This window comes from Staurois parvus, unplaced genomic scaffold, assembly GCF_062004578.1.
Source record: "Staurois parvus isolate SC_StPar_1 unplaced genomic scaffold, SC_StPar_1.0 ptg000014l, whole genome shotgun sequence".
NCBI lineage: Eukaryota > Metazoa > Chordata > Amphibia > Anura > Ranidae > Staurois > Staurois parvus.
In genome coordinates, this window is record NW_028317810.1 from 16,270,360 (window position 1) to 16,295,018 (window position 24,659).

Below are 24,659 nucleotides of genomic sequence, written 5' to 3' on the forward strand. Positions count from 1 at the left end.
CAAGTAGCTCCCTGACAAAATAAAAAGCACAATAGCAATATGTCTCTTTCTTACTGTTGAATAAAGTGGTAACATAAAGAATATAACCAAAAAATGTTCAGACACACTCCTTTGTAAAGTGATCACTTTACAATAAAAGTAATATTATTATAGTCATCTACAGCTGTTAATGCATATGGCCAGCCCATGGAATTTCAAGTATTTATAGCAGCAACAAATATGCTTTCCAACAAGCCTGCAATGATTTCTGTAGTGACAGACACTGTGGAGCAATTCATTCTCAAACTCTCAAGTTATTCATATTGCTATTCATATTGTTCATTCAACAGCTCAACTTCCCTTTCCAGATCTTCTGCAAGGCTCAAAAGCTCCAAAGTTATAACAAAGGAGAGGGAGAGGGGATGGTGAACTGAGCTGTTGGGAGAATGACTTGAAAAACATTAATGCTTCTATTTCAAGTTTGAGATGAACTGCTGCACAGTGCCTGCTGGTACCGAGATCAGTGGGTGGTTTTATTAATTATTTACTGCTTGTTAAAATAGAACTATACTCAACTCTCCTTCAACGATGCAGCATCCACAAGCTCCTTCATCAGTACCAACATTCTGGCCCAGTCTCTTCCAAGTTCAAGATCTTCAGCCACCTTGATTGGCTACATCAGGATGACATAACTCCCATAGACGCATACATTGTCAAAACATTTGTGAACAGATAGGTAAGAATTCTTTATTTCAGAAGAGACATAATTTATCTCTTCAAAATATTAAAGCCTGCCTGTTCACAAACGTTTAATTTCTAGGTAAAGTACAAAAAGAACATGAATAGCCTTGCCACAGTTCCACATTAAAGCCCAACTGAACTCTCTTAATTTAGGATTTAATTTAAGTAATGGAGTCAGGCTACATATACAGTAATTAATATTTTTTTTACTTTTTTGCTTTTTTTACTTTTTTACTTTTTTATCTGGCCTAAGGCCTTTTAAGGGAGTTTTTTTTCTGTCTCTAAATTCCCACAGATGTTAGCCTATGTGTCCATGCACACATAGGCATTTAGAGGAGTTTAGAGGCAAAATAAAACCCCTCACTGGCAGTGCGTCCAGGAGCAGCAGCGTTTTGGCAGCGAAAAATCTTTGACGTCTGTAAACACTTCTAAATGCATGTATACTTGTCTAAATGTGCCAAATCACTAGCCATGTTTAACGCTTGACATTTATTACATTTCAATAGCAAGAATAAATTATTATTGGGACCAATGAAATGTATTAAAACCCAAGTGCATGATGCGCCGAAACACTCTACACACTTTTACAAGCATAAATCTTTTTCTGCCAAAACACGGCTGACAGGAGGAAAGATTTCGAGGAGAGTTGGCAACATGTCCTGTGTGCATTAGTCCTAAGTGATACAGCAAAGTTACAGGCAGCCCAAGAAGAGTCGTACTGCTGTTCTCACATGCAAGAAGCAACCAAGCTCACCAAATTGGACCACTGAACACACCACTAATCAACAGTGCTGCTCAGGGAGCAAAGTAAAAAAGAAAAAAAAAGTCATATTACTTAATTACTGAATTTGCAGTCTGTGTCATTCCTGAGATAAATTTGGTACACAGGGGGCATCTGAGTATCCTATACTGTACATGTACATATTTAGTAGTTGTATACATGTGTATGTGCTATAGAGTAGAACAGCCTTTCTCAACCAGGGTACCCAGGCACCCTGGGGTGCCTTGAGGTTTCCTCAGGGGTGCCTTGGCAAAATGTTTAAAAATTGTCCAAAATTTGTATACAAGCCAGCCAGTGGAACAAGCTTGCTTTTTAGTTACACAAAGCCACAGGTTTTCATTGTGCACCATTACTACCTTCTAGCCGCCAGTGTCCTGAAAACCAATAACATCATCAGTTGATAAGGAGGATGTCAGCTTCCTGCAGAGCATCCTAGTTTTACCCTCCCCTGCCCCTCTCCATCAACACTGGGGTCAAATAAGCTCAGTGATGGAAAAAACTGAGGGAGAAGAGAAACGCTGGAATACTAGTCAGTACCAGTGTGCAAAAGTGTATTTGCTTTGGAAGAATGAATCCCCTCTAATGTTGGGTGTCCTACGTGTGTGGATGTTGTTGTATTATATGAAACTATTAGAATAGTTTTTCACATTTTAGAATGGGGTGCCTCCAGACTGGCCAAAAATTTTAAAGGGTGCCTCGGGACTGTCCATAATTTTAAAGGGTGCCTTGACTGAAAAAAGGTTCAGAAACACTGGAGTAAAAGGTTGACATTTTGGTAGATTTATCATTACCCACACAACGTCTGAAAGCCACTTAGCTCAGCAACCCACAGATAACATTTGCACAGGCAGGAGGATGTTAATATGAATCAGTAAAGGTCATGCGCAATGTTCATGTACTTATAACTGTAAAGAGCGTATTACCTGACAGAGAAATATTGATATTGACCTAAATACATCAATTTTAAATAATTTACAACAGATATGTGCAATAGGTTTGTGTCTTTGTTATGTTAAATATATGTAAATGTATCCAATCCTCCAATAATTGGTAAATGAAGGCAATTCTATTCTCACCTAATTTAGCTCATATTATAGCTGGAAAAAGTTGATCATTCTTGCATAAATATACAATGATGTAATACTACAATGCTTTATCTCTTTCCCAAGGCAGTCACAATTGATTACAGTATTTTTTGGTGATATGAAATATTTATCCCAACTATGACTGTATAGTGGACTACATATGTAATGCATATGTACACATGTATTTATTATTTAGTGGAACAATGCAATGCCTAGCTCGATAACAGTAGCATTGCATATTGCAAATGTATATTAGTTTGTAGAAAAGGGGGCCTGTCCTACAAAAAGTTTCTAGAGCATTCAACAAAAAGCTGTGATGCGTGTAAATGGGTGTAAACAGTATTGTTTTGGCAGATTATGTGTGAATAGATCTTGTTGTGACATTTTATGAATTTATTTATATACTTGGCTGACCGCTGTTTCTGCAAGTGAGATTTTGATGTTCTAAGACTTTGGATGGAATCTGTGGCATCAAAAGCAATATTACAAACAATTACCTTTGTTTTAAAATTAAAGTGGATATATTTTTGGTTGAGGTACAGCAGTGTAAGCAGAAAACAACACATTTTAGTCTATAGTCTAAAGTATTGTAGCAGAATAAGTGTACAACCAAGTGTAACTACGCAACAATGCAGTTAAATTGCTACTAAACCCAGGACCCTGCATTCACTATATCTGGTCTCCCACAGTACACAGAACATGGAAATGCAATTATTTTAGTAACTATAAACTGCTAAATACCTTTTCTCATCAGCAGTTTTGGAACTTCTATCAGTGTTCAGCAGAGCACTGGTTAAAGCTTGTAGGAGAAGTTTTCACTTTGCTCTAGGAGGATGCAATACCCCTGATCTCTGTCTGGACAGTGCTGATTGACCCTGTTCTGATCACATGCACTCTCCCAAGAAAAAAAAATAATCTCTCTTGCAATACACACTGAACTGAGCATGTGCAGAATGGCTACGGTTCAGTCTGTCTTATCAGGAGATAAGATATAGACATTTGAACAAGAGGAGGAGCATAGAAGTCAGGATCAAAAGGCCTTTTTACATAATGCAGAGAATTAACCCCTTAGGTTCCACAGTGAGTATAACAAGCATGCTTTACTGCATATACAGACTGATTTTACTGTTGTGGGTTTAGGAACACTTTAAGTACTGTTCTTCATATATTTTAATTTTTGGTAACAATTACATTTTCAGGGCAAGCTCTACTGCTTGGACCTTAGAAGAAGAGGGTAGTCCCTAAAAGCTTGTCCTGAAAAAGATCCCGAAAAGTTTTTCTTAATAGCATAGTGATTGACTTTATAAAATAAGGTATTCAATGTTTCTGTGCATAAAATGTTTTATTTTACAAAATAAAATCTTATTTAGATTAAATCTCACAAGCTTGAATTTCCATCTATGGGTACTACAGTTAAGTAAGCCATTAATAAATCCTAGTTAATTATATAAATGTGTTTGCTGAGAGCAGACATATTAGGTGTGAACAGACATGCCATTAACCAAAACACAGTTAGCTCAACTTGCTATTGCATGGCTGTAGCCAACTGATAGATTTCTTATTTTTAAATGCAGTAATCTAAGGCATGCATGCAGTCATAATAGTGCAAGATGGATTTCAATTGTTTGCTACTAGAGATAAGCCAAATGTATGTTTGGTTTGAGGAAGGTTTGCAGAACATGAGTAAAGTTTGGGTGCAGAATTCAAACCCTATTAAAGTCAATGAGGCCGAATGTTAATAACAGTAATAGCCATTTTTTAAGACAAATAGGCAAGAGATTGTTAAACAAATGCCATTGGTGGCTGGGCACTATCCTGGGGAACATGTACCAAAAAAAAGTGCATGTTTGGTCTGGATAAGCGATTCTAATACTACTTTAAGGGCAGCATTACAAATGCAAACATTCCTTTAAATAACATGCTTGGGGATGCCCTTAACCTGACTGTAAAGGGGCACATCTATATGATGTAAATAACTTACTACAGCAAAATTCAATTTTTCAAAGAAAAAAATTGCTGTTTAAAATACCGGCAGCTGCATCCACTCTACTTCTGTTTGTAAACAAACGGTCGGGGATTCCCTTCATCAATACCAGACCCTAATCTTAGTTGAGGGTCTTCTATAGATATTAAATGAGAAACACCACAAAAAAGGCATGGGGTTCCCTCAAAAATATACACTTATCCTTGATAAGGCCATGGATGTCAAGAGGGATCCCATGCAAATAAAAGAATACAGCATGAAGCTCCCCCAAAATGTCATATTATCAGAATCTGGAAGCCCCCAATAATAAGAAGGGGGCATCCAGAACTTCCTCCTTTCTTTCCAATTACACCATGAGAATGAGTAAGGGGTGCATAATACCCTTACTCATTCACAAAAAACAGTGAAAGGTAAATTCTTTATAAGGCTAGGATCACACTAGTGTGGACCATGCAAACTTAGATTGCGTGGGCACGGAAGCCCATTCATTTGAATAAGCTGCTGTGCCTGCATTTCACGCAAAAAAAGGTGCATGCACCCTTTTGAAAATCACATCTGCAGGAAATGCGTGGGTCCCGCACCTGTGATTGCACTGCGGGCTGAGATGCGTGGGGGTGCTATTGAGAAGGAATGGCAGCCCCACGCATCTCACAAAAGCAACATGATCCAACTGCGGGTGGTTGAAGGTGCAGAAACAGGTGGATTCCTACACCCGCAACCAGCTGACAACCTGCAGGCTACTGTGAACCAGGGCTCAAAAATCCTTTATTAAAACGTACAAAAAACACAAAAACTTCCCATAATGTAAATCCATCATCAATCATGATGTCCAGTGATGAAGATCCACATCAGTCAGAAAAAGACGACTATTGAAAGAAAAAATCCCACCATGTCTGATCTGTTCAATGACTGGCATTCAATAACATCTCCCGGTTTTGGGTGACATCATTGACCAATTATGAACATGATCTTTGACCCATCCCAATTTACTGTATGTAAATACCAACTACATCTAAAAATAGCATTAAAAACCTGCTTTATATCCCTTCCTGCATTCTAAATAAAGCTAAAAAAAAAACAGGCAGAGTTTGCACCCCTCTCTCTATACTGAAATGTATAATCACCAGCATGAAGATAGCTTTTTCTCCAATCTCTAGGGCAGGAAAATATATTTTTAATATACCAATGTGTACTAGTTGCTTGCAGGCTTTTTAAATATGTTTTCGTGTAGAGTGATTGTCCTATTCTAAGTCTTGGCATGTTGATAATTTCCAAGCATGTGCTGTCAAACCACTGTGAAAACACTTATTCATTTAGTTGATGTAGAATATTTAATGGTCATTGAGTGCAATATGTCAAGCATGCATGCAATTAACGTCATGGTCCCTTTGCACTCTTTAATTTAGTGCTGTCCTAGTACAAGCCTCAGTTAGTTGACTTATTCTATAGTAAATTGAATATTCAGGTATACTCTGCCAAAACACTCAACTGTTGTAATGCAATACATTTATGATTTATCTAATATGTATGTATGTATAATGTATTTATATTTTACTGTATGCTTTTGTTTGTCACAAGATGTGTAGAATCCATACCACTTAAGAAAAACATGGAGGCTGCCATTGCTGATCTTTGGAAAGTACTGGCTACCTGGCTAGTATGCTGACCTGCTGGCTTTAATCTAAATTACAGATCTAGAACAAGTAAGATATATTATAGTGTATATTGAGGTTTTCTATTTGTGTGTGTGTATTGTGTTTGGTTTTTTTTTTCATTTTTGGTTGGACGGGATGGACTAGTGTCTTTTTTCAACCAGATTAACTATTTAACAAGTATGTAGAAAAGCAAAGTCAGAATTATGTGAGAAGTCCTGATCTGCATATTTGTTCTAACATTTGCAGAGTGAGATGTTAGCAATGGCAATAAAGGATGAACATAGGTTCAGTTCATGGGACATACTTGTGTTTGGTGTGCAAACTATTTTCCGAACAGCTCACAAGTTTTATCATTCTGGTTAATGGGACGTGAATCTCTAAAACCAATTCTGACAATTTCCAAGAATAATAGGCTACGGATTGGTAAACAAATGGCATGGGGGTGGGGCATGGCAGGGAACATTTAAAAGTGCTTAAAATTAAGCATTAAAAATGCCCATTTCTTTTATTAACATGCCTTAGAGATGCCCTAAAATCACCTGTGAAATGGCACACCTGTACAATGTACAAAATGCACTACAGCAAAAGTGATATTTATAAGGAAAAAATGCACCATTTAAATTGCCTGTAGATAACATTTCCCTTCAAGCTTGGTTTTATGTGTGAAAAACATAATGGGAACCCCCCAAAATACATACCAGACTCTTAAGGGTTTGGTTTGTATTTTTGGAGGGACATTTGTGGGATCCCCATTCTGTAAGTTAACTGGAAAATGTTTTCTTTTTTCTGTTTTATCTTTGTAAAAATCCCTTTTGCTGTAGTACATCCTACACCAAGCATTAATCTTTGATGGTGGTCTGTTATAGGCTTTAAGGGGTACCCCACGCAATAACAAACATTATGTGAGCCCCTCCCCAAAGTCCATACGAAACCCTCATTCAAGTATGCAGCCTGGAATGCGAGGAAATGAGGAGGGATGAGGGTACTGTCCTCCTGAATCATACCAGGCCACATGCTCTCAACATGGGGAGGATTTCTAGCAGGTGGGACCCCCCCCTGGCAAAGCACTATGTTGATGAAGACAAGGGCATCTTCCCTACTTCACTGGCCTTTGGATTTGGGCCCTGTGTGTGGGACATTTATGTGAATCTGGAAGCCCCTTTTAAAATAAGGGGGCTCCTAAATATTCAATCTTCCCAAGTAAATGAGTAAGGGGTATATAGTACCCCTACGTATTCACAAAAAATGTAAACTTTAAATAAACATACCGTATGCACTTATACCTTGGATGTGAAAGTGGAAGTGCATTCTGAAAAGCTTACCTGCAGGTGTGCAGCCAGCAGGGGAGGGGGGTTATTGCAGGGTATACTAGGAACTTACTGAAGGCCGATAAACTCTAGTGATTTCTTTTCTCTTCATTGACTTGCAGTAGATAAAACAAAATGAAAAGCTGTAGCGAAAATACTCACCGTAGTTAGTTCCTCATTAAGAGAATGGCTCAAATGTCTACCAAGCTTTTTCTATTTTCTTTATGTATTTATTTTTTGCTATGTGTCCACTAGCAGGGTTATCTCTAACTGTATGTTCCAACCAAGGCACAGACTAAACAGGAAGTGAGAGGAAATCTCTCAAAGCCCCTCTTTGAGAGCCATCACCAGAACAAGTGCCCCTATTGGTAGATTTCCCCTCCAGTCTTGCTCTTCCTGTTCTAGTGATAACTAAAATTGGTCACCAAGTCAAAAAGAGAGTGTGGATTTCCACAAAGGGAACACAGTAATACAAATCTGACAGACTTTTAACCCTATCGTACACTTTAATAACTAGTTTCATTTTATCCATTTTTTACCAGTGTTTGGAAAACCTGCAATAAGATAAGCAGCGTGAAAACCAGATATGAGCTGGGGCAGAAAACATCTGAATGACTTCAATGGACAGGAGCTGCACTGCTACCACCTACAGGCAGAGTTGGATTTATATTCCTATAACTGGTGATGGTTAGAAACAAAAATTATATATACAGTTGTGTCCAAAATTATTCAACCCCCACTGAAATTGAGTGTTTTGGCCAGTTTGACATTGCTTTTGATCATTCAGTCATCTTGCTTACATTTACATTAAAGAGGCACTTGTAGGTCAGACAAATATAACATAACAGTTATAATGAAATAACCACAAATGTCTTTTCTGTGCTCACAGCATTATCAGTTTTATTCAACCCCCAAGTGACATTCAATCTTAGTACTTAGTACAGCATCCTTTTACAGTTATAACAGCTTTTAAACGTGAAGCATAGCTTGACACAAGTGTCTTGCAGCGATCTACGGGTATCTTCGCCCATTCTTCATGGGCAAAGGCCTCCAGTTCAGTCACATTCTTAGGCTTGCGCACTGCAACTGCTTTCTTTAAGTCCCACCAGAGGTTCTCAATCGGATTTAAGTCTGGTGACTGCGATGGCCACTCCAAAATGTTCCAGCCTTTCCTCTGCAACCATGCTCTAGTGGACTTGGAGGTATGCTTGGGATCATTGTCCTGTTGAAAGGTCCAACGTCTCCCAAGCCTCAGGTGTGTGACGGACTGCATCACGTTTCCATCCAATATCTCCTGGTACTGAAGAGAATTCATGGTACCTTGCACACGCTGAAGCTTCCCTGTACCTGCAGAAGCAAAACAGCCCCAAAGCATGATTGACCCTCCACCATGCTTCACAGTAGGCAAGGTGTTCTTTTCATCATAGGCCTTGTTCTTCCTCCTCCAAACATAGCGTTGATCCATGGGCCCAAACAGTTCTAATTTTGTTTCATCAGTCCACAGAACACTATCCCACAACTTTTGTGGTTTGTCCACATGGCTTTTGGCATACTGCAGTCGACTCTTCTTATTCTTTGGAGACAGCAAGGGGGTACGCCTGGGAGTTCTGGCACGGAGGCCTTCATTACGCAGTGTGCGTCTTATTGTCTGGGCTGAAACTTCTGTACCCACATCTGACAAATCTTTTCTCAGTTCCTCAGCAGTCACACGGGGACTTCTCTCCACTCTACGCTTCAGGTAGCGCACAGCAGTCGAAGTCAGCATCTTCTTTCTGCCACGACCAGGTAGCGTTTCAACAGTGCCCTTTGCCTTGAATTTGCGAATGATGCTTCCTAAGGTGTCTCTTGGTATGTTTAACATCTTTGCAATCTTCTTATAGCCATTGCCCTTCCTGTGAAGAGAAATCACCTCTTCTCTTGTCTTCCTGGACCATTCTCTTGCCTTCACCATGTTTGTAACCACACCAGTAAATGTCTAGAAGGAGCTGAGTATCACAGTCATTTTAAAGCTGCCTAATTGGTGCTTATTATGCTTGATTGCTGCTCGGTGACATCCACAGGTGTTTTCAATACCTGATGGAAAGCACCTGTATGAACCTCTGTTCTTCAGAGTGGTAGTCTTTAAGGGGTTGAATAATTGTGGCAATGAAGAAACCACATAAGAACCATTTACTACTGTATTACATAAACAATTGATGTCATTTTAGTTGCATTTGGGTAGTTACAACGTCCTTGTAGGATTTGATTCTGAATACAATTCCAAATGTACACTATAGTCCCTAAACCCCTTTACAGCATTGGGGGTTGAATAATTTTGGACACAACTGTATATATATATATATATATATATATATATATATATATTTAAAATTGCACTTTATTTAAATAAATACATTTTACATTTTGACTCACCAACTGTATCACATGGTTCATCTTTATGGACACAGAAATCCGTTCTAGATGGAGGGGGAACAAGCACACATTAATCACAATGAAGGATGTCTGACAAGTAAAAATTGTGTGACCCATTGGCACAGATTTGATATGCCTCAGTGAGCAAAAACAAGAACCTTTTATTGCAACCTAAACTACAGAAATAGTAAAGATTTGGATTTATAACAAGGTATTGCTAGCTGTAATTAATGTCAGAAGTATGTTTGGGGCTGAAATGCAGAAATAGGGACTTTCTGTAATTTCATACATTTGATCAGAGCATTAAACTTTTATGTGTGTGCCAGGATTTATAATATATTAATCATGCACAGTAAAGTATTACATACAGTATATCCCTGGCTATGTAGTATGAGCATATATGAAGTTGACACACTATTCCCCATCTTCTTAATGCATACAAGGGGTACATCACATACGTATATCACAGCACTGTGATATGAACAAGTCAGAACAAAAAAGCAAGTATATATGTGCTAAAATGACTTGTAGCACAGCAAGAAGATAAAGGTCAACGCACTGACAATGTTCATAGCTATATACAACCTACAGCAAAATGCTGCTTTAATTTACTCTGCATTCCATGTGTCATTCCAACTGACAGGGAAGCAAGTCACTTACATTCCAAACAGCATTCACACAGCAATATAAGAACTAGGTTTCACAGATTAACTTCAGTTCAAACCACAGCAAAAAGGATGTGAAATGATCTGCATACAATGCATTACTTATATCACCAAAGTCTTGTGTTACATTCAGTGAAACATTAGTTTTGCATAAAATATAAAATTGCATGTGACAAGATGGAGTTGTTAAGAGATGTTAGGATGCTTTGTTATTACAGGTATGTCAAAAAGATGGTGTTAAAAGCAATATATATGCTCCTGGAACCTTATAGCAGATAAGAATCTTTCTGTTGCTTCCTGGAGAAATATATGAGATGGATAAGCACTGGCAGGTGAGGTAGACAACTTTTGTGTAAGCAGCACAAGAAAAGAGTGACTGTAAAAAAAATGTTTGAAGACAAATTTGGTATTTTGTCTGTGATAAAAAGAAACAAATATTTTATTTTCAGGCTGTTTCTCTAGTGGTACAATGGGGCCAATGGGCTTTGGCGATCTGGTGTAGGATTCCTACCCCAAAATCTTCATTGTCCTCTTGAGTCTAGACCAGTATGCATATAGAAAATAGCTTACTATTACTATCTTTACCAATGTGAAGAAGGCACTATGGTCAGTAAACTGTTCTGGAAAACACTGTAAGCCCCCTTTACATTGGTGCATTATGATATTGTGCAGTAAAATGTGCATTTTTCAAAGTATTATTATTATTATAATACAGGAATGACATGTTTACAATGGTGCATTGCTATGCCATGTTTTGTTCATGGCCACAATACACAGTTTCAATGGTGGGAGAGGCACCTGCACAGCACACTAGAATACACATGAATGGGCTGCCCTAGGACAGCAAACCATAACACACCTTATTGCACAGTAACATATTGCATTGATACATGTGTTTATACAACCATAATTTGAATGGGCCCTAATAGTATGGCCTGCTGACCTAATGTCAATACATGCTTTTAAATCTTGGAATAATGTACCACTTCTGAACAATAAAAGGGTTTCCAAACTACTGGGGGATTGATATTTGATATGTGACCCGACCATAGACTAAATAACATTCAATTACATTCCTTTGAAAATGACCTAGTCCTCCTGACCCATTCTTGATCCTTCTATCCCCTCCTAAACCCCTCATCCCCTCTTTGTTCCCTGCTCTTTTCCTTCTCTTTCAGACTTCTTTACTTGCTACATTTATTCCAAGGCTACTCACAATGTGAGCACTTGGCCTAATCCTTAGAATTTCTCTTTTTTCACTTTTTGTACCATATGGTATAGTTTGAAAGATAAATACGGTTAACTCACCCATATAATACGGTACCTTATTCTTTCTTGCTCCCTCTTTATCTAATTTTTCTCCTCATTTAGGATTAATTAATATATTTTGGGAAACTTAGGCAGTGATGAAACTTTTGGAATGAATCTATGAAATATTACCTTTCTTCTACTCTCTCTGCTGATAATAGTAATACTAACCCCGAAGTGCTGAACCTGTTATCTCATTTGTATCTACAGCTTTTGACCATGTGTAAATTGATCCAAATAAACAAATATTGACTAAAAGAAAGTGTCTCCAAATTGTGTGGCCTTAAAATCTTCCTTGTCATCTCCCTTTTTTGTTATCACATGATGAGATTTTGGGAAGATATCCAATCTTTGGCCAAAGAGTTCAAAGTATTTAAAGATGTCATACATGCTTCAAAGATGCCAGTGGACTATACTGTTACAATTGTGTCTAGAATAGTTTACTCATCACACTGCCTTTTTCTTATTGGTGGATATTTGTGTGTAGAGTTAATACAGAGTAAAAGTGGGAAAGGTAGGCAGGATAGGGCTCAGTGCCTGAGTGACTCATTGCCAAACTTGAGCACTGTAACATGCATGCAGGGTGAAATGCATAAACCTATGTATATAACTACTTTTAAAAAGTTTATATTTTCTTGAAAATAGCATGAAGGCTTTAGTCAAACTGTGGAATTAAGTTTTCTCATAGGACAGGTACAATTTATGGTATATAAAGTGTCATTAAAGGCAAAACCTTTTTTTTTTCGTTTTGGGGAGATTTCCCCTCTATTCTTGTTCCAATGTCAACCAAAAATTTGGAATTGTCTTTTACTTTCACTTTCCATGATAATGGTAAACAGGACAAAGAGAGGGTGAATCTCCCTAGAGGGGCATCAGACATCAATAGAAGCCAGGCACGTGTTCTAATTCCTCTTCATTCTATCCAAAACTAAAGGCAAAATGTTTTTTTTTTAACTTTAAGCTTACCTAGATATTTTAGTGCAGTTACAGCTTAGCTGTGAAGAATTTTACTCCAGCATCAGAGAAAAAAGTTTTTGTTTTGAAACAAAGTAAAAGTCAAATCTTCATTTATTGCATTGTGAAATTTGCTGCACTACCCAGATGTTGCCTCCAAGGTCTGGCCCACAAGAGGACATTGCATTACACACTGACTTTTAATGCTCACAGGCCCTACTGCCAATACTACATTAGATGGCCAGGAAGCTATTTTATGGAAGTCAGGTGTGTGCAAGATAATTTCTTTAAAGGATGCATGTGAACTTAAGACCACAGCTATTACTAACATATAGCCCAAATTCAGCCTAAAACAGCTATAACTTGGCTAATATGACACAGAGGTTTGCTATGAATTGCTCTGCTCTATGTCTTTAAAATGTTAAAAGATAATCACATTTTTTGACATCATTCATGATGAAAGTAACTATATGTTAATACCAAATGTATTATGAAAGCATTGCTGCACTCTATAGCTTGACAATGTAAATCTGAGATCTAAGCAAATCATCAACATTTTCTTGGAACTCTATCAAGTGTAATCATATCTCAGACATTTTTTTCTTCTAACTGCAAACAGAATCAGAAAAGGAGAGAACTATTTCTTGACACTTGTAAAAAAAAAACACCTACAAAGATGAGTACATAAATAACAACTTCCTATAATTTTTTTTTTGCACCTTATATTTTTACATCTTTTTTGCAATGTTTTAAATACTTCCTTACCTACGTTTTGAAAGCATATTTAAAACTAATAGCAATGTATGTGTGTAATGTATTGCAGCTAAACTTTCATTAGATGTGATGTTTGTTTTCTTTTCTTCAAACTTATTTCTTCTTTGTTTTCACTCGTTGATCCTTCCAGGAACACAATTCCTGCCTTGGGGGTGACAACCATACTGTATCTAGGAGGAGCAGCATTGCCACCCTGGGAAGGGAGTGTGTTAAGACTATATAGCCCCTTCCTTTCTCCATAACATAGGGGCAATTGTTTTGTAGTCAACTGAGATAGCTGGGAACAACTAACTGATAACTGCCTGAAGAGGAAGAGAGCACAGGAAGTTATCAACAAGATTTCTAGCTGGATGAACACTTTTAGTGGTATATTTACCAGGTCATAAGGGAGCAAATAAAATACAGTACATTTCTTTCTAGAGTTTGCATACACTTTGATTTTGTTTTATACATTTCTTAATACCTTATTGCAAAAAAAAAAAGTGTATGTATAAATAAGATATAAGGGATTCTCTACAGTCCCACCCCAATTTCATAATAAGAAATTAGGGATGCACCCATGCCCTTTTTTTTATCAGCAAGTACATGTACCGCCTATACCGAGTACCGATACTTTGTGGTGCATTTGCATCCATACAACATGAATAAGCACAAATCGCACTGCAAAGAACAGCGTGTGATTTGAGCAGGAATATGGTACCATTTCTGTCCAAATTGCATGTGGTTTCCTCACCACTCCTGTGTAAACCCAGGCTTGTCATAGCCAGAAACCTCCCTGCACTGATCCCATGCTGTCACACAACTAAAAGCCACTTCACAGGTTTGGGAATTTGAAATCCCTGCAGTTTCTCTCCTCTCCTTGCAGTGGGCTAGACGGCTTCTGATTGTTCAGCACTGTCTAGCCTGTACTGTCATCTCTGCAAGGAAGCTGTCTCACAGGTCTGGGGATTTGAAATCCCCATGGCTTTCTCTCCTCTCCTTGCAGGGATGACAGTACAGGCTAGATGGTTTCTGATTGGTCAGCATCATGACGGTGCTGACCAATCAGAAGCCGTCTAGCCCTCTACAAAGAGAGGAGAGAAAGACGTGGGGATCTCAGATCCCCAGACCTGTGAAGCGGCTTTTAGTTGTGTGACAGCATGGGATCGGTGAAGGGAGGTTTTCGCACCACTTCTATGTGAACTCAGGCTATGATGAGCCAGGATTCTCATAGGAGTAGTGGGGAAACCGCATGCAATTTGGACAGGAATGGCACCTCAACAGGGATGAAAAAATAATTAGCTTTAAAACATAAAATAATGATCAAAAAGTTAATTCTTATAGAATCATTCATCTAAAGTTGATTTTAGTGTAGCAATTGTCATATCTTTATGATCATGAGTTAGGAAGATGTGGTTTTATCTTTTTATGTTTTTTTCCTGTAATATAATAAAATCTGGGGGAGGGGATCATAGCCACCAGTTTCTCCTTTTACAAAGCCAATGCCCATTTCAGCCTTTCTTGGCAGTATACCTGGGGAAACAGCAGCTATGACAAGGTCCCCTGATCACCAGGATTCTAGAACATCTGCCTTACCTCCTTCCTTTATAGATTTGACCAAGCTTGGGGGATGGCATGGCCCACCTCTATCACTGGCCCACCTCTATCACTGACAATAGATGAAACAGCACTCTGCATGTCCAGTAGATTTATTTAATATCTCAAAAACTGTTTATTGTGTCTCACCCTGAAACGGTGGTGCTCTAGATAAAAGTCTGTGTGGCATTTCCAGAAAAATTTAAGTAGCTAAAACGCATGGAGCAAAATATATGCATTTATTATACCTTGTAATAAGAACTGCAGCATCTACAGCTGAATATTCTTCTGTCCAGCTTGTAGACATTTCCATGTGGACATCATTTTTCTTTCCAAATTCATCTAGCTGCCATTTGCAAAAGCTCTCCAACATCTTTTCTCCATGGTGTCCTATGTACATATCTGCCTATAAAGAAGCCCATGTGTTATTGTGGGTAACAGCACAAATACAAATTCAGTTATACAGCAGCAATGAAAAGTACTGTAAACTTTAGAACCCAAATGATTTTGTTTTTTGCCATTTTTGAAGCATTTGAGACAGCAAAATATAAAGCCTGATTGGTTGCTAAGCATTTTTGATCACTTGATATTCTTTGTTATAAAAAAGGATTCTAGCTTATCATACACATTCTAGGATTTTTTAAGTTGTAAATAATACTTTTTGCAGAAAGAGAATAGAGTGATAAGTGTATTACATGTTAGGTTCAAAATTGCACTCGTGGGGGATTTTCTGTTCAAGACCTAAATGTGTCACATTTTCTGTTTCTGTAGTTCATGTAAAATTAAACATCAGGTGGTAATCATGGCAAAGCTTTAAAATATACTGTACCTCAGTATATTTTACCAAAAAGAGTCGCCATCCCTTGGTTCCACCCCTTACCTATCTCCCAGTAGCACCCTTTTTAGATAATACAGAACCAAGTAGCACTTTGTGGTGCTAAGTAATTTGCATGGAATTTCTTAATGAAGAACAAGAAAATTAGTAAACTAGATCCCCTTCAGCAAGTGGCAATAGACCCACCAGCAACAATAGATCCTCACAAAACAATAGACCTCTTCCAGCAACAATAGATCCCCTTTACAACAATAAACCTGCCCAGCCACAATGGATACCCCAGATCAAAATACAACGCCAGCAACAATAGATCCACCCCAACAACAATAGACCCCCATCAGCAACAGCAGATCTCCCAGCAACCATCATCAATAGACCTCTCTCTCAACAGTAAATTCCTCCCAACAACAAGTGAACCCTCAGCAACATAAGACCTCTCTCCCACCAACAATAGATTCCTCACCAGCAACAATAGATCCCTCACCAGCAACAATGGACCCTCCAGCAACAATAGACTGCACTCAAAAATAGCTATAATAGATGCCCCAGAAACCATCATCAATAGACCTCTCTCTCAACAGTAAATTCCTCCCAACAACAAGTGAACCCTCAGCAACATAAGACCTCTCTCCCACCAACAATAGATTCCTCACCAGCAACAATGGACCCCCCTAGCAACAATAAACTGCACTCAAAAATAGCTATAATAGATGCCCCAGAAACCATCATCAATAGACCTCTCTCTCAACAGTAGACCCCTCCCAGCAACAACTGAACCCCCAGCAACATAAGACCCCCAACAGCAACAAATAGATCCCCCCAGTAACAAAAGACCCTCTCAGCAACAATAGACCCCACTCAAAAATAGATCCCTTCTAGCAACAATAGCTGCCTCAGCAGCCAGCATCAAAAGACTCTCCAACACACTGCAGCACCCCTTGCCATTGCATACATTCAGTGCTGGAGGTGCCAGAGCTGAATTTCCTGCTGAACAAAGCTTTGGTTATACTTAATATTAAAGCTATAAATAAATTAAAATGAATGTGGCATTTTTTCTATGGGAGCATGTCAAAAGAAAGTGAAAGTCTATTACCATGGCTTGCCAAGGCCAACTACTAATATTTGCATGCAATGCAACTGAGCTGAACATTTATTTGTATAAAGAAGGCCAAGCAGGAGTCAACAAATAAGATCTGACTTGTCAGAAGTGCATGCTATTGCATGCATCATCCAGCCAGTTCTCTGTAAATGCAGAGACGCAAATACCGATGTATTTATTTATTTTTGTAATCAGTAAGACGAAGGACCCACCTCTTAATTCTGGCAGAAGGTTTAGAGCAAGAAGAGCATATCACTTTCAATGGCTTGTGATCTGTTACAATTTCAAAATCAAGTCCATACGGATATGCATGAAATCGTTCACATCCCCAAACAGCAGTTAAAGTCTCTTTTTTCAGTCTGGGAGTATCATCTTTCCACATCAGTGCTCTGCTTGCATATTGAATAGGACTGTAATCCCCAGCATGATGTTTCTGAACTAGGATGGCACTTAAACCCACATGCATCAGCAATAATTTGGGTTGGTAGAGCTAGATCAAACTGAGTCATTGCACAAGCTAGTCACTTTTTTAGTTCATTTAGCTCAGTAAATGCTGTTTTATGGCATCCCACTGCCATAAAACTCTCTTGCAATTAAATTGTTGCAGGGATCCACTAACATTTGCTGTATCTGTTAGTAATTTTTAACACAAAAAAAACCCCACAAGATTTTCTGACAGCAGATAAAGATTTGATTGTATTATCCCCTGGACCAATATTTTTTTCAGACATAATAGTCTTTATTCATGTGAAGTCAAGAGAGAGACAAAACCAACTTCTCGTATTTGCTTTCTTTTGGAAAGATTTTTTATATCTGTTTGATAGCACTGCCAAACAATGGGGTTATTTTGACATGATAAATAGGAGGGGAGGGCAAGTGAAAATTAAACTTGCCTCCATGACCCCAAACATCCAGTCTTTGGTTTCAAGGCTTTATCGTAAGAGCCAATTCACACTATATGCTGTGACAGATGTTTTACTGCAGGGATTCTAGCACTGCAACATGCTGCGGAAAACTGCAGACATTCTGCATTTTATTACAGTGCACCAGGCCGAATTGCAGGTCAATGCCTGACTTTGCAGTGAATGTACATTTTGTACACTTCAAATAAAGATCCTACAAAATACAAACAAACAAACAAACAAAACAGGAGCCTTGCAATACATTGAGTCCTACATCACATTGCCCCCTAGTGCAGCTGACAATGTAGAATGGCTGGAGCGTTGAATCCTTCTGGCTGCTATGTGATTTTTACCGATTTTAGTGTGAATTCACCCTAAGTGAACTGGCTTTCTCAGTATTAATTTCCTTATATATTTTTTATTTTTCCTCAAACACAGTACATAGCAGAGAGGGAGGTAGTTACACTTCGATAAACGAACAAATAAGAAAGCGTTCACTCACCGGAGTTTCATGGAGAAGAACTAGTTTTGTGACCCGAAGATTCATTTGTACGCCCAAACTTTTGTGCTGAAATAGGTTGTATACCTGTAGAGATAGAAATTGTATTCAGTTATCTTATTCTTTTAATAAAAATATGTGCAATAACAATTATTTGACACACATTTATAATTGTGTGCTGCATAATTACTTATTTTGTATAATACTGTTTTGTGGACTGTCTGGCCCATGTACTCCTTTCTCCTGCTAGCTGTAAATTGATCAGTGTAGGTGCCTTGCTTTCCTTGTTGTGTTCGGTGTAGGGGCACACTGAAGGTCCTCAGCTACAATTGAGCAAATATAGGCTTTCGTTTGGTACCTGTACCTTTAAGTAGGATTGGCTTTCCTCCAAGGCATACCTGTTTTTAACTAATTTATTTAATTTATTTAACTCTGTTAGACTAGCATTAGGAACTACACTTTGCAGATGTGCCTTGGGGCAACCGTATATTTTCACATATATTTGTAATTGTATACACAAAAAACAAAATTTTTATCGCCAAACTTGATCAACTTTTGAAAAAGCTTAAACCAAATATCTAATATAAGGTCCACGCTGTTATAGAAGAGTCTGGTAGCAGAATGGCTAATAAACAAAATCCTAATGGAACCATAAAGATAATCACTCGCAGCACCATACAATCAGTGTGCAGCAATTAATCACAAATCTATGTAAAATGCAAAAATCAACACAACTATAAATACATTAATCCTAAAGTACAGTATGATATCACAATAAAAATAAAGTATATACTGTATGTATAAAAGTTCATAAAGTGCCAGTAAAGTGTAAACAAAAAGGCCTGCATAGTCCAGAAAACGTGTTATAAGTCCTCCACCAATGACTCAAATTGCTGCCAGACTCTTCCCAGTGTAAATGGATATTTTTGTTTTTTTTGGTTTTTGCAATATAGATTCATTTATCTTTTTTTTTTTGCAAAAGGTGAACAGGTGGAATTCTCCTATAATGTTGCAAATACCTGTATATTACCTTTGCCCACATGTGATAAATGTACACATTTGCATATAATGGTTCTTCCACACACATTGCCTCATGTGAAAGAGGATGAACACTGTAAAGGGCTATTCTTAAAGTGTTACTAAACCCAGGACCCTGCATTCACTATATCTGGTCTCCCACAGTACACAGAACATGGAAATGCAATTATTTAGTAAATATAAACTGCTAAATACCTTTTCTCATCAGCAGTATACAGCAGTGTTGTGACTTCGTGTTCAGTGAGCAGTGTTCAGCAAAGCACTGGTTAAAGCTTGTAGGAGGAGTTTTCATTTTGCTTTAGGAGGATGCTTACCCCCTGACATCTGTAAGGACAGTGCAGATTGGCCCTGTACTGATCAAATGCACTCTCCCAAGAAAAAAAAAACCTTTCTAGCAGGGGCGGACTGACAACTCATGGGGCCCCCGGGCAATAAGGGATCATGGGGCTCCTGTGTCCTTGGCCAAACTCAAAAAAGCCTATGAAAAAGGTACCAGGGGCATCTCATGGGGCCCCCTACTAACCCCGGCCCTCGGGCAGTGCCCAAGTTTCCAAATGGTCAGTCTGCCCCTGCTTTCTAGTAATACACACCAAACTGAGCATGTGCAAAGTAACTCCACAGGATATGTCTTATCAGGAGATAATAGGGGGAGATTGGAAGAAGGGGAGGATCAGAGAAGACAGGATCAAACAGCGTTTTTACACACTGCAGAGAATTAACCCCTTAGGTACCACAGTGATTATAACAAGCATGCTTTACTGCATATACTGTACAGACTGATTTTACTGTTGTGGGTTTAGTAACACTTTAACTTAGACTTTCTAACTTTTCTGGAAACATTGCTATTCACTAATTGATTTTACTATCTACATTTTGTTCTTTTTAATTATAAAACAGATTTCATGTGTCAAAGAAAATGTATATATATAGAAATTAAAAAAAAACAACACTAGACACAAGGTGCAAATGAACCTACAAAACCATAAAATAAATCAGAATAAATCTAGTGACTGAAATAATCATATAACATCCACATCTGGATAAATTAATAATCCCATGTGCAAACAAAAAAAGCATCCATCAAAACATTCATAAATAAAGTGCAAAGTGTTATTCACCCGACAAATAAAAACTGTGACATCCAAGTCTTAGATCTGCAATTATCAGGGAAAGAATGCCAAACACCTAGAGGTAAATATTCAGCTTTTAAGAACCTCTACTTTAGACAGAGGCAGTCAGCACATGTGTAACCAGCCTGAGGATAGATGGATCTCTCCTACTCTTTTCAATCACACTGCAGCCTGAATCACAACAGCTCTCATCCAGAAGTCATTCAGTAGATTCCTTGTCTGGCCTTCATTGTCTATGTCTTGGACGAAACGCGCATAGGGCAGAATTTTGAGCCTACTGATGAGATATGTTGCTTTGGCAGCAGTGGCTTGTAATCTTTTTTAACTGTTTGTATATACAGTACTATACATTTTATTAAATCTTTTCAGTACTATACTATGAAAGCCCTTATTTTGTCCTGTTAGGTTATCATGTTACCGAGTGGCATATAGCCCGCAAGACAAGGACTCTAGTAAAGGACCACTGGATGAGAGCAATTGTGATCCGGGCTACAGCGTGACTGAAAAAAAGAGGGAGAGACCCATTTACCCCTGGGATTGTTACACACGCTCTGTTTGCCTCTGTCTATAAGGTAGAGGTTCTGGTAAGATGAGTACTTACCTCCAGGTGTTGGACATTTTATCCCTGACAATTTCAAATCCAGGACTTTTTTGCACTTTTTTTTATGAACGTTTGATGCACACTTTCTGTTTGCACATGGGATTGTTAAATTAGCCAATTGTGAATGTTATATGATTATTTCCATCACTATATGTATTTAGATGTTTATTTTACGGTTTTGTAGATTAATTTTCACCTTATTTCTAATGTAGTTTTTTAATTATATGTATATACAAATTCTTTCACACATGAAACCTGGATTTAAAGTTTTGGTGCAGCAATGTCCTCAGAAGTCTTTGGAATTAACATACAGTATATTAGTTATTTGCTAGCTGCCCAGTTATCCATTAGTGCAGACTATAGGATTTTGAATTAAAAAATATACAGTACTGTGCAAAATTACAGGCAGTTGTGGAAAAATACTGTAAATTAAGAACGCTTTCAGGAACAGAAGTGTTTATAGTTTATTTTTATCACTTAACAAAATGGAAAGTAAATGAACAGAAGATAAATTCAAATCAAATCAATATTTGCAGTGCTGACCCTTTGGCTTTAACAGTATCAATTCTAGGTACACACAGTGCTTGGGCACAGTTTTTGAAGGAACTCCGCAGGTACTGTAGGTTATTTCAAACATCTTGGAGAACTAACCACAGATCTTCTGTGGATGTAGGCTGCCTCAAATCCTTTTGTCTCTTCATGTAATCCCAGACAGACTTGATGATGCTGAGATCTGGGCTTTCTGGGGGCCAGACCATCACTTTCAGGACTCCTTTTTCTTCTTTTCACTGAAAATAGTTCTTAATGACATTGGTTGTATGTTTGGCATTCTTGTCCTGCTGCAGAATAAATTTGAGGTCAATCACACACCTCCCTGATGGTATGGCATGATGGATAAGTATCTGTCTGTATTTCTCAGCATCGGGGACCCCACTGATCCTGACCTTACACGAGGCAGTGGTATTGCCTTGGCTACTGCCTCCACAACTGTTGCTAGATAAACTCAAAATACTTGAATCTACTCTTTTAATTTCTCCCTCACTTAACCCTTATGGATAGTTCAGACCCCTGCTGCCCTGAAGGATCTTGATGTTGATAAAATGGAAAAGGCTTTGTCTCTACTTAACCCCCCTGGCGGTATTCCAGAGTGTAGCTCGGGGTTAACTTTCAGTACCAGAAGTGGTAACCCCGAGCTACACTTGGGATTACCCTGCAGCATTGCTCAGGGATCCCTCCAGCACTTACCTTATCCTGCACTCCCACGATGTCTCACCTGCCCATGTCTTCCGGCCGATTCCAGCATCCATCTTCTGGGTTCCGTTCCCTGTGAGCATCGGGACTAGAGATGAGCGAATTATTCAAAAATTCGGTTCGGCTGATTCGCCGAATTCGCTGAATAAATTCGCTTCGAGCCGAATATATTCGCTGCGAATTTAACTTATAAAAAGGGTGTTTCTAGGCTTCAGAGAGCCTTTATATTAGTGCAGAACACTGTACCTTTAATTTAAATGCCCTTGGAGTCTGCTGGGGAAGAGAAATAATACTGTCAGTCAGTATGACATGCAGATGAGTGCCGTCGATCTTAGAATCACCGCACACTTCACTCATTTGGGCAGTCACAGGGCCAAAACCAGAGTGTGGAGCCACAGTGTGGCGGTGGAGGCAGCAGCAATGGGAGGCCATAGAGCACCCTATGACAAAATGGAACCCACCAGCAGTGTGAGGAGACCTGAAAGTGGCACATGGCAGAGTGTGGCGATGGAGACAGCAGCAATGGGAGGCCGTACAGGGACCCATGACACACTCTGGACCTGGCAGCAGCATGAGGAGGCGGTACAGGGGCCCATGACAGATTACGGGCCTGGCAGCAGCATGAGGAGTCGGTACGGGGGCCCATGGCAGATTACGGGCCTGGCAGCAGCATGAGGAGGCGGTACAGGGGCCCATGGCAGAGTGGCGGAGCGTAAGCAGCTAAAATTGAAGGCCATACAGAGGCCTATGTTAAAAAGTCCCCCCAGCAGCAGCGTGGGGAGACGACTATCAAGAGTCCAATGGCAGAGTGGCGGAGCAGAAGCAGCTTCAATTGAAGGCCATACACAGGCCTAGGTTTAAAAGTTCCTCACAGTTAATTCCAATAACGAACTCTACTCCTCCGTGCAATCTACTTACGAGACCCTGGGCAGGTCTGGGTCCAATTTGTGGTAGAGACTGGTTTTGTTCAGCCATGCTTGAGCGAGTAATAACAGGTCTGTGCTGCCCTTTGGTGTCTGGCTTAATGCACACAACACTGAACGTCCCAGCGTTTGTCAACGATTTGCCGTTAAGTGATGCAAACCCGCCGAACCACGTTCATGAGGAGCCGGTACAGGGGGCCATGAATCAGTATGGACCTGGCAGCAGCGTGAGCAGACGACAGAGGCACATGGCGCAGGGTGGCGGTGTAGGCAGCATTATTCTGAAGCCATACACAGGCCTAGGTTAAAAAGCGGAAGCCGTCAGCAGCGTGAGCAGACGACAGAGACACATGGCGCAGGGTGGCGGTGGATGCAGCAGTATTCGGAAGCCAAACACAGGCCTCGGTTAAAAAGCGGAAGCCGTCAGCAGCGTGAGCAGACGACAGAGGCACATGGCGCAGGGTGGCGGTGGAGGCAGCAGCAATGGAAGGCCATACAGCACCCTATCACAAAATGGAACCCACCAACAATGTAAGGAGACCTGAAATTGGCACATGGCAGAGTCTGGCGATGAAGTCAGCAGCAATGGGAGGCCGTACAGGGACCCATGACACACTCTGGACCTGGCAGCAGCAAGAGGAGGCGGTACAGGGGCCCATGGCAGAGTGGCGAAGCGTAAGCAGCTTAAATTGAAGGCCATACAGAGGCCTATGTTAAAAAGTCCCCCCAGCAACAGTGTGGGGAGACGACTATCAAGAGTCCAATGGCAGAGTGGCGGAGCAGAAGCAGCTTCAATTGAAGGCCATACACAGGCCTAGGTTAAAAAGTCCCCCCAGCAGCAGCGTGGGGAGACGACTATCAAGAGTCCAATGGCAGAGTGGCAGAGCGGAAGCAGCTTCAATTGAAGGCCATACACAGGCCTAGGTTAAAAAGTCCCCCTAGCAGCAGTGTGGGGAGACGACTATCAAGAGTCCAATGGCTGAGTGGCGATCCGGGAAGTCAGCGTTGTGATTGCAGATGCAATGTAGAGATTCTATGAGGTGATGCCGTGGGTGCGAAGAAGATCATATACCGTCGTACTTCCATCCATAAGACGGAACAACCTGCGAACCGGGAGCTTTATTGCCCTGACCCGCTGAGCAGCTTCTGGGATACCCAAGA

At 39.6% G+C, this 24,659-nt stretch overlaps 1 protein-coding gene across 1 annotated transcript in view; it reads right to left on the reverse strand.

Annotated features, from left to right (window-relative positions):
• ADAMTS19 (ADAM metallopeptidase with thrombospondin type 1 motif 19) overlaps nt 1-24,659 on the reverse strand; it is a 275,226-nt gene that overhangs the window by 164,168 nt on the left and 86,399 nt on the right. The window contains exons 5-7 of the mRNA XM_089677700.1: nt 18,559-18,642; nt 15,469-15,626; nt 9,945-9,988 (exon numbers count right to left, since the gene is read on the reverse strand). Of these exons, the coding sequence (XP_089533826.1) occupies nt 9,945-9,988; nt 15,469-15,626; nt 18,559-18,642 (286 nt within the window). The remainder of the gene's footprint in view (nt 1-9,944; nt 9,989-15,468; nt 15,627-18,558; nt 18,643-24,659) is intronic.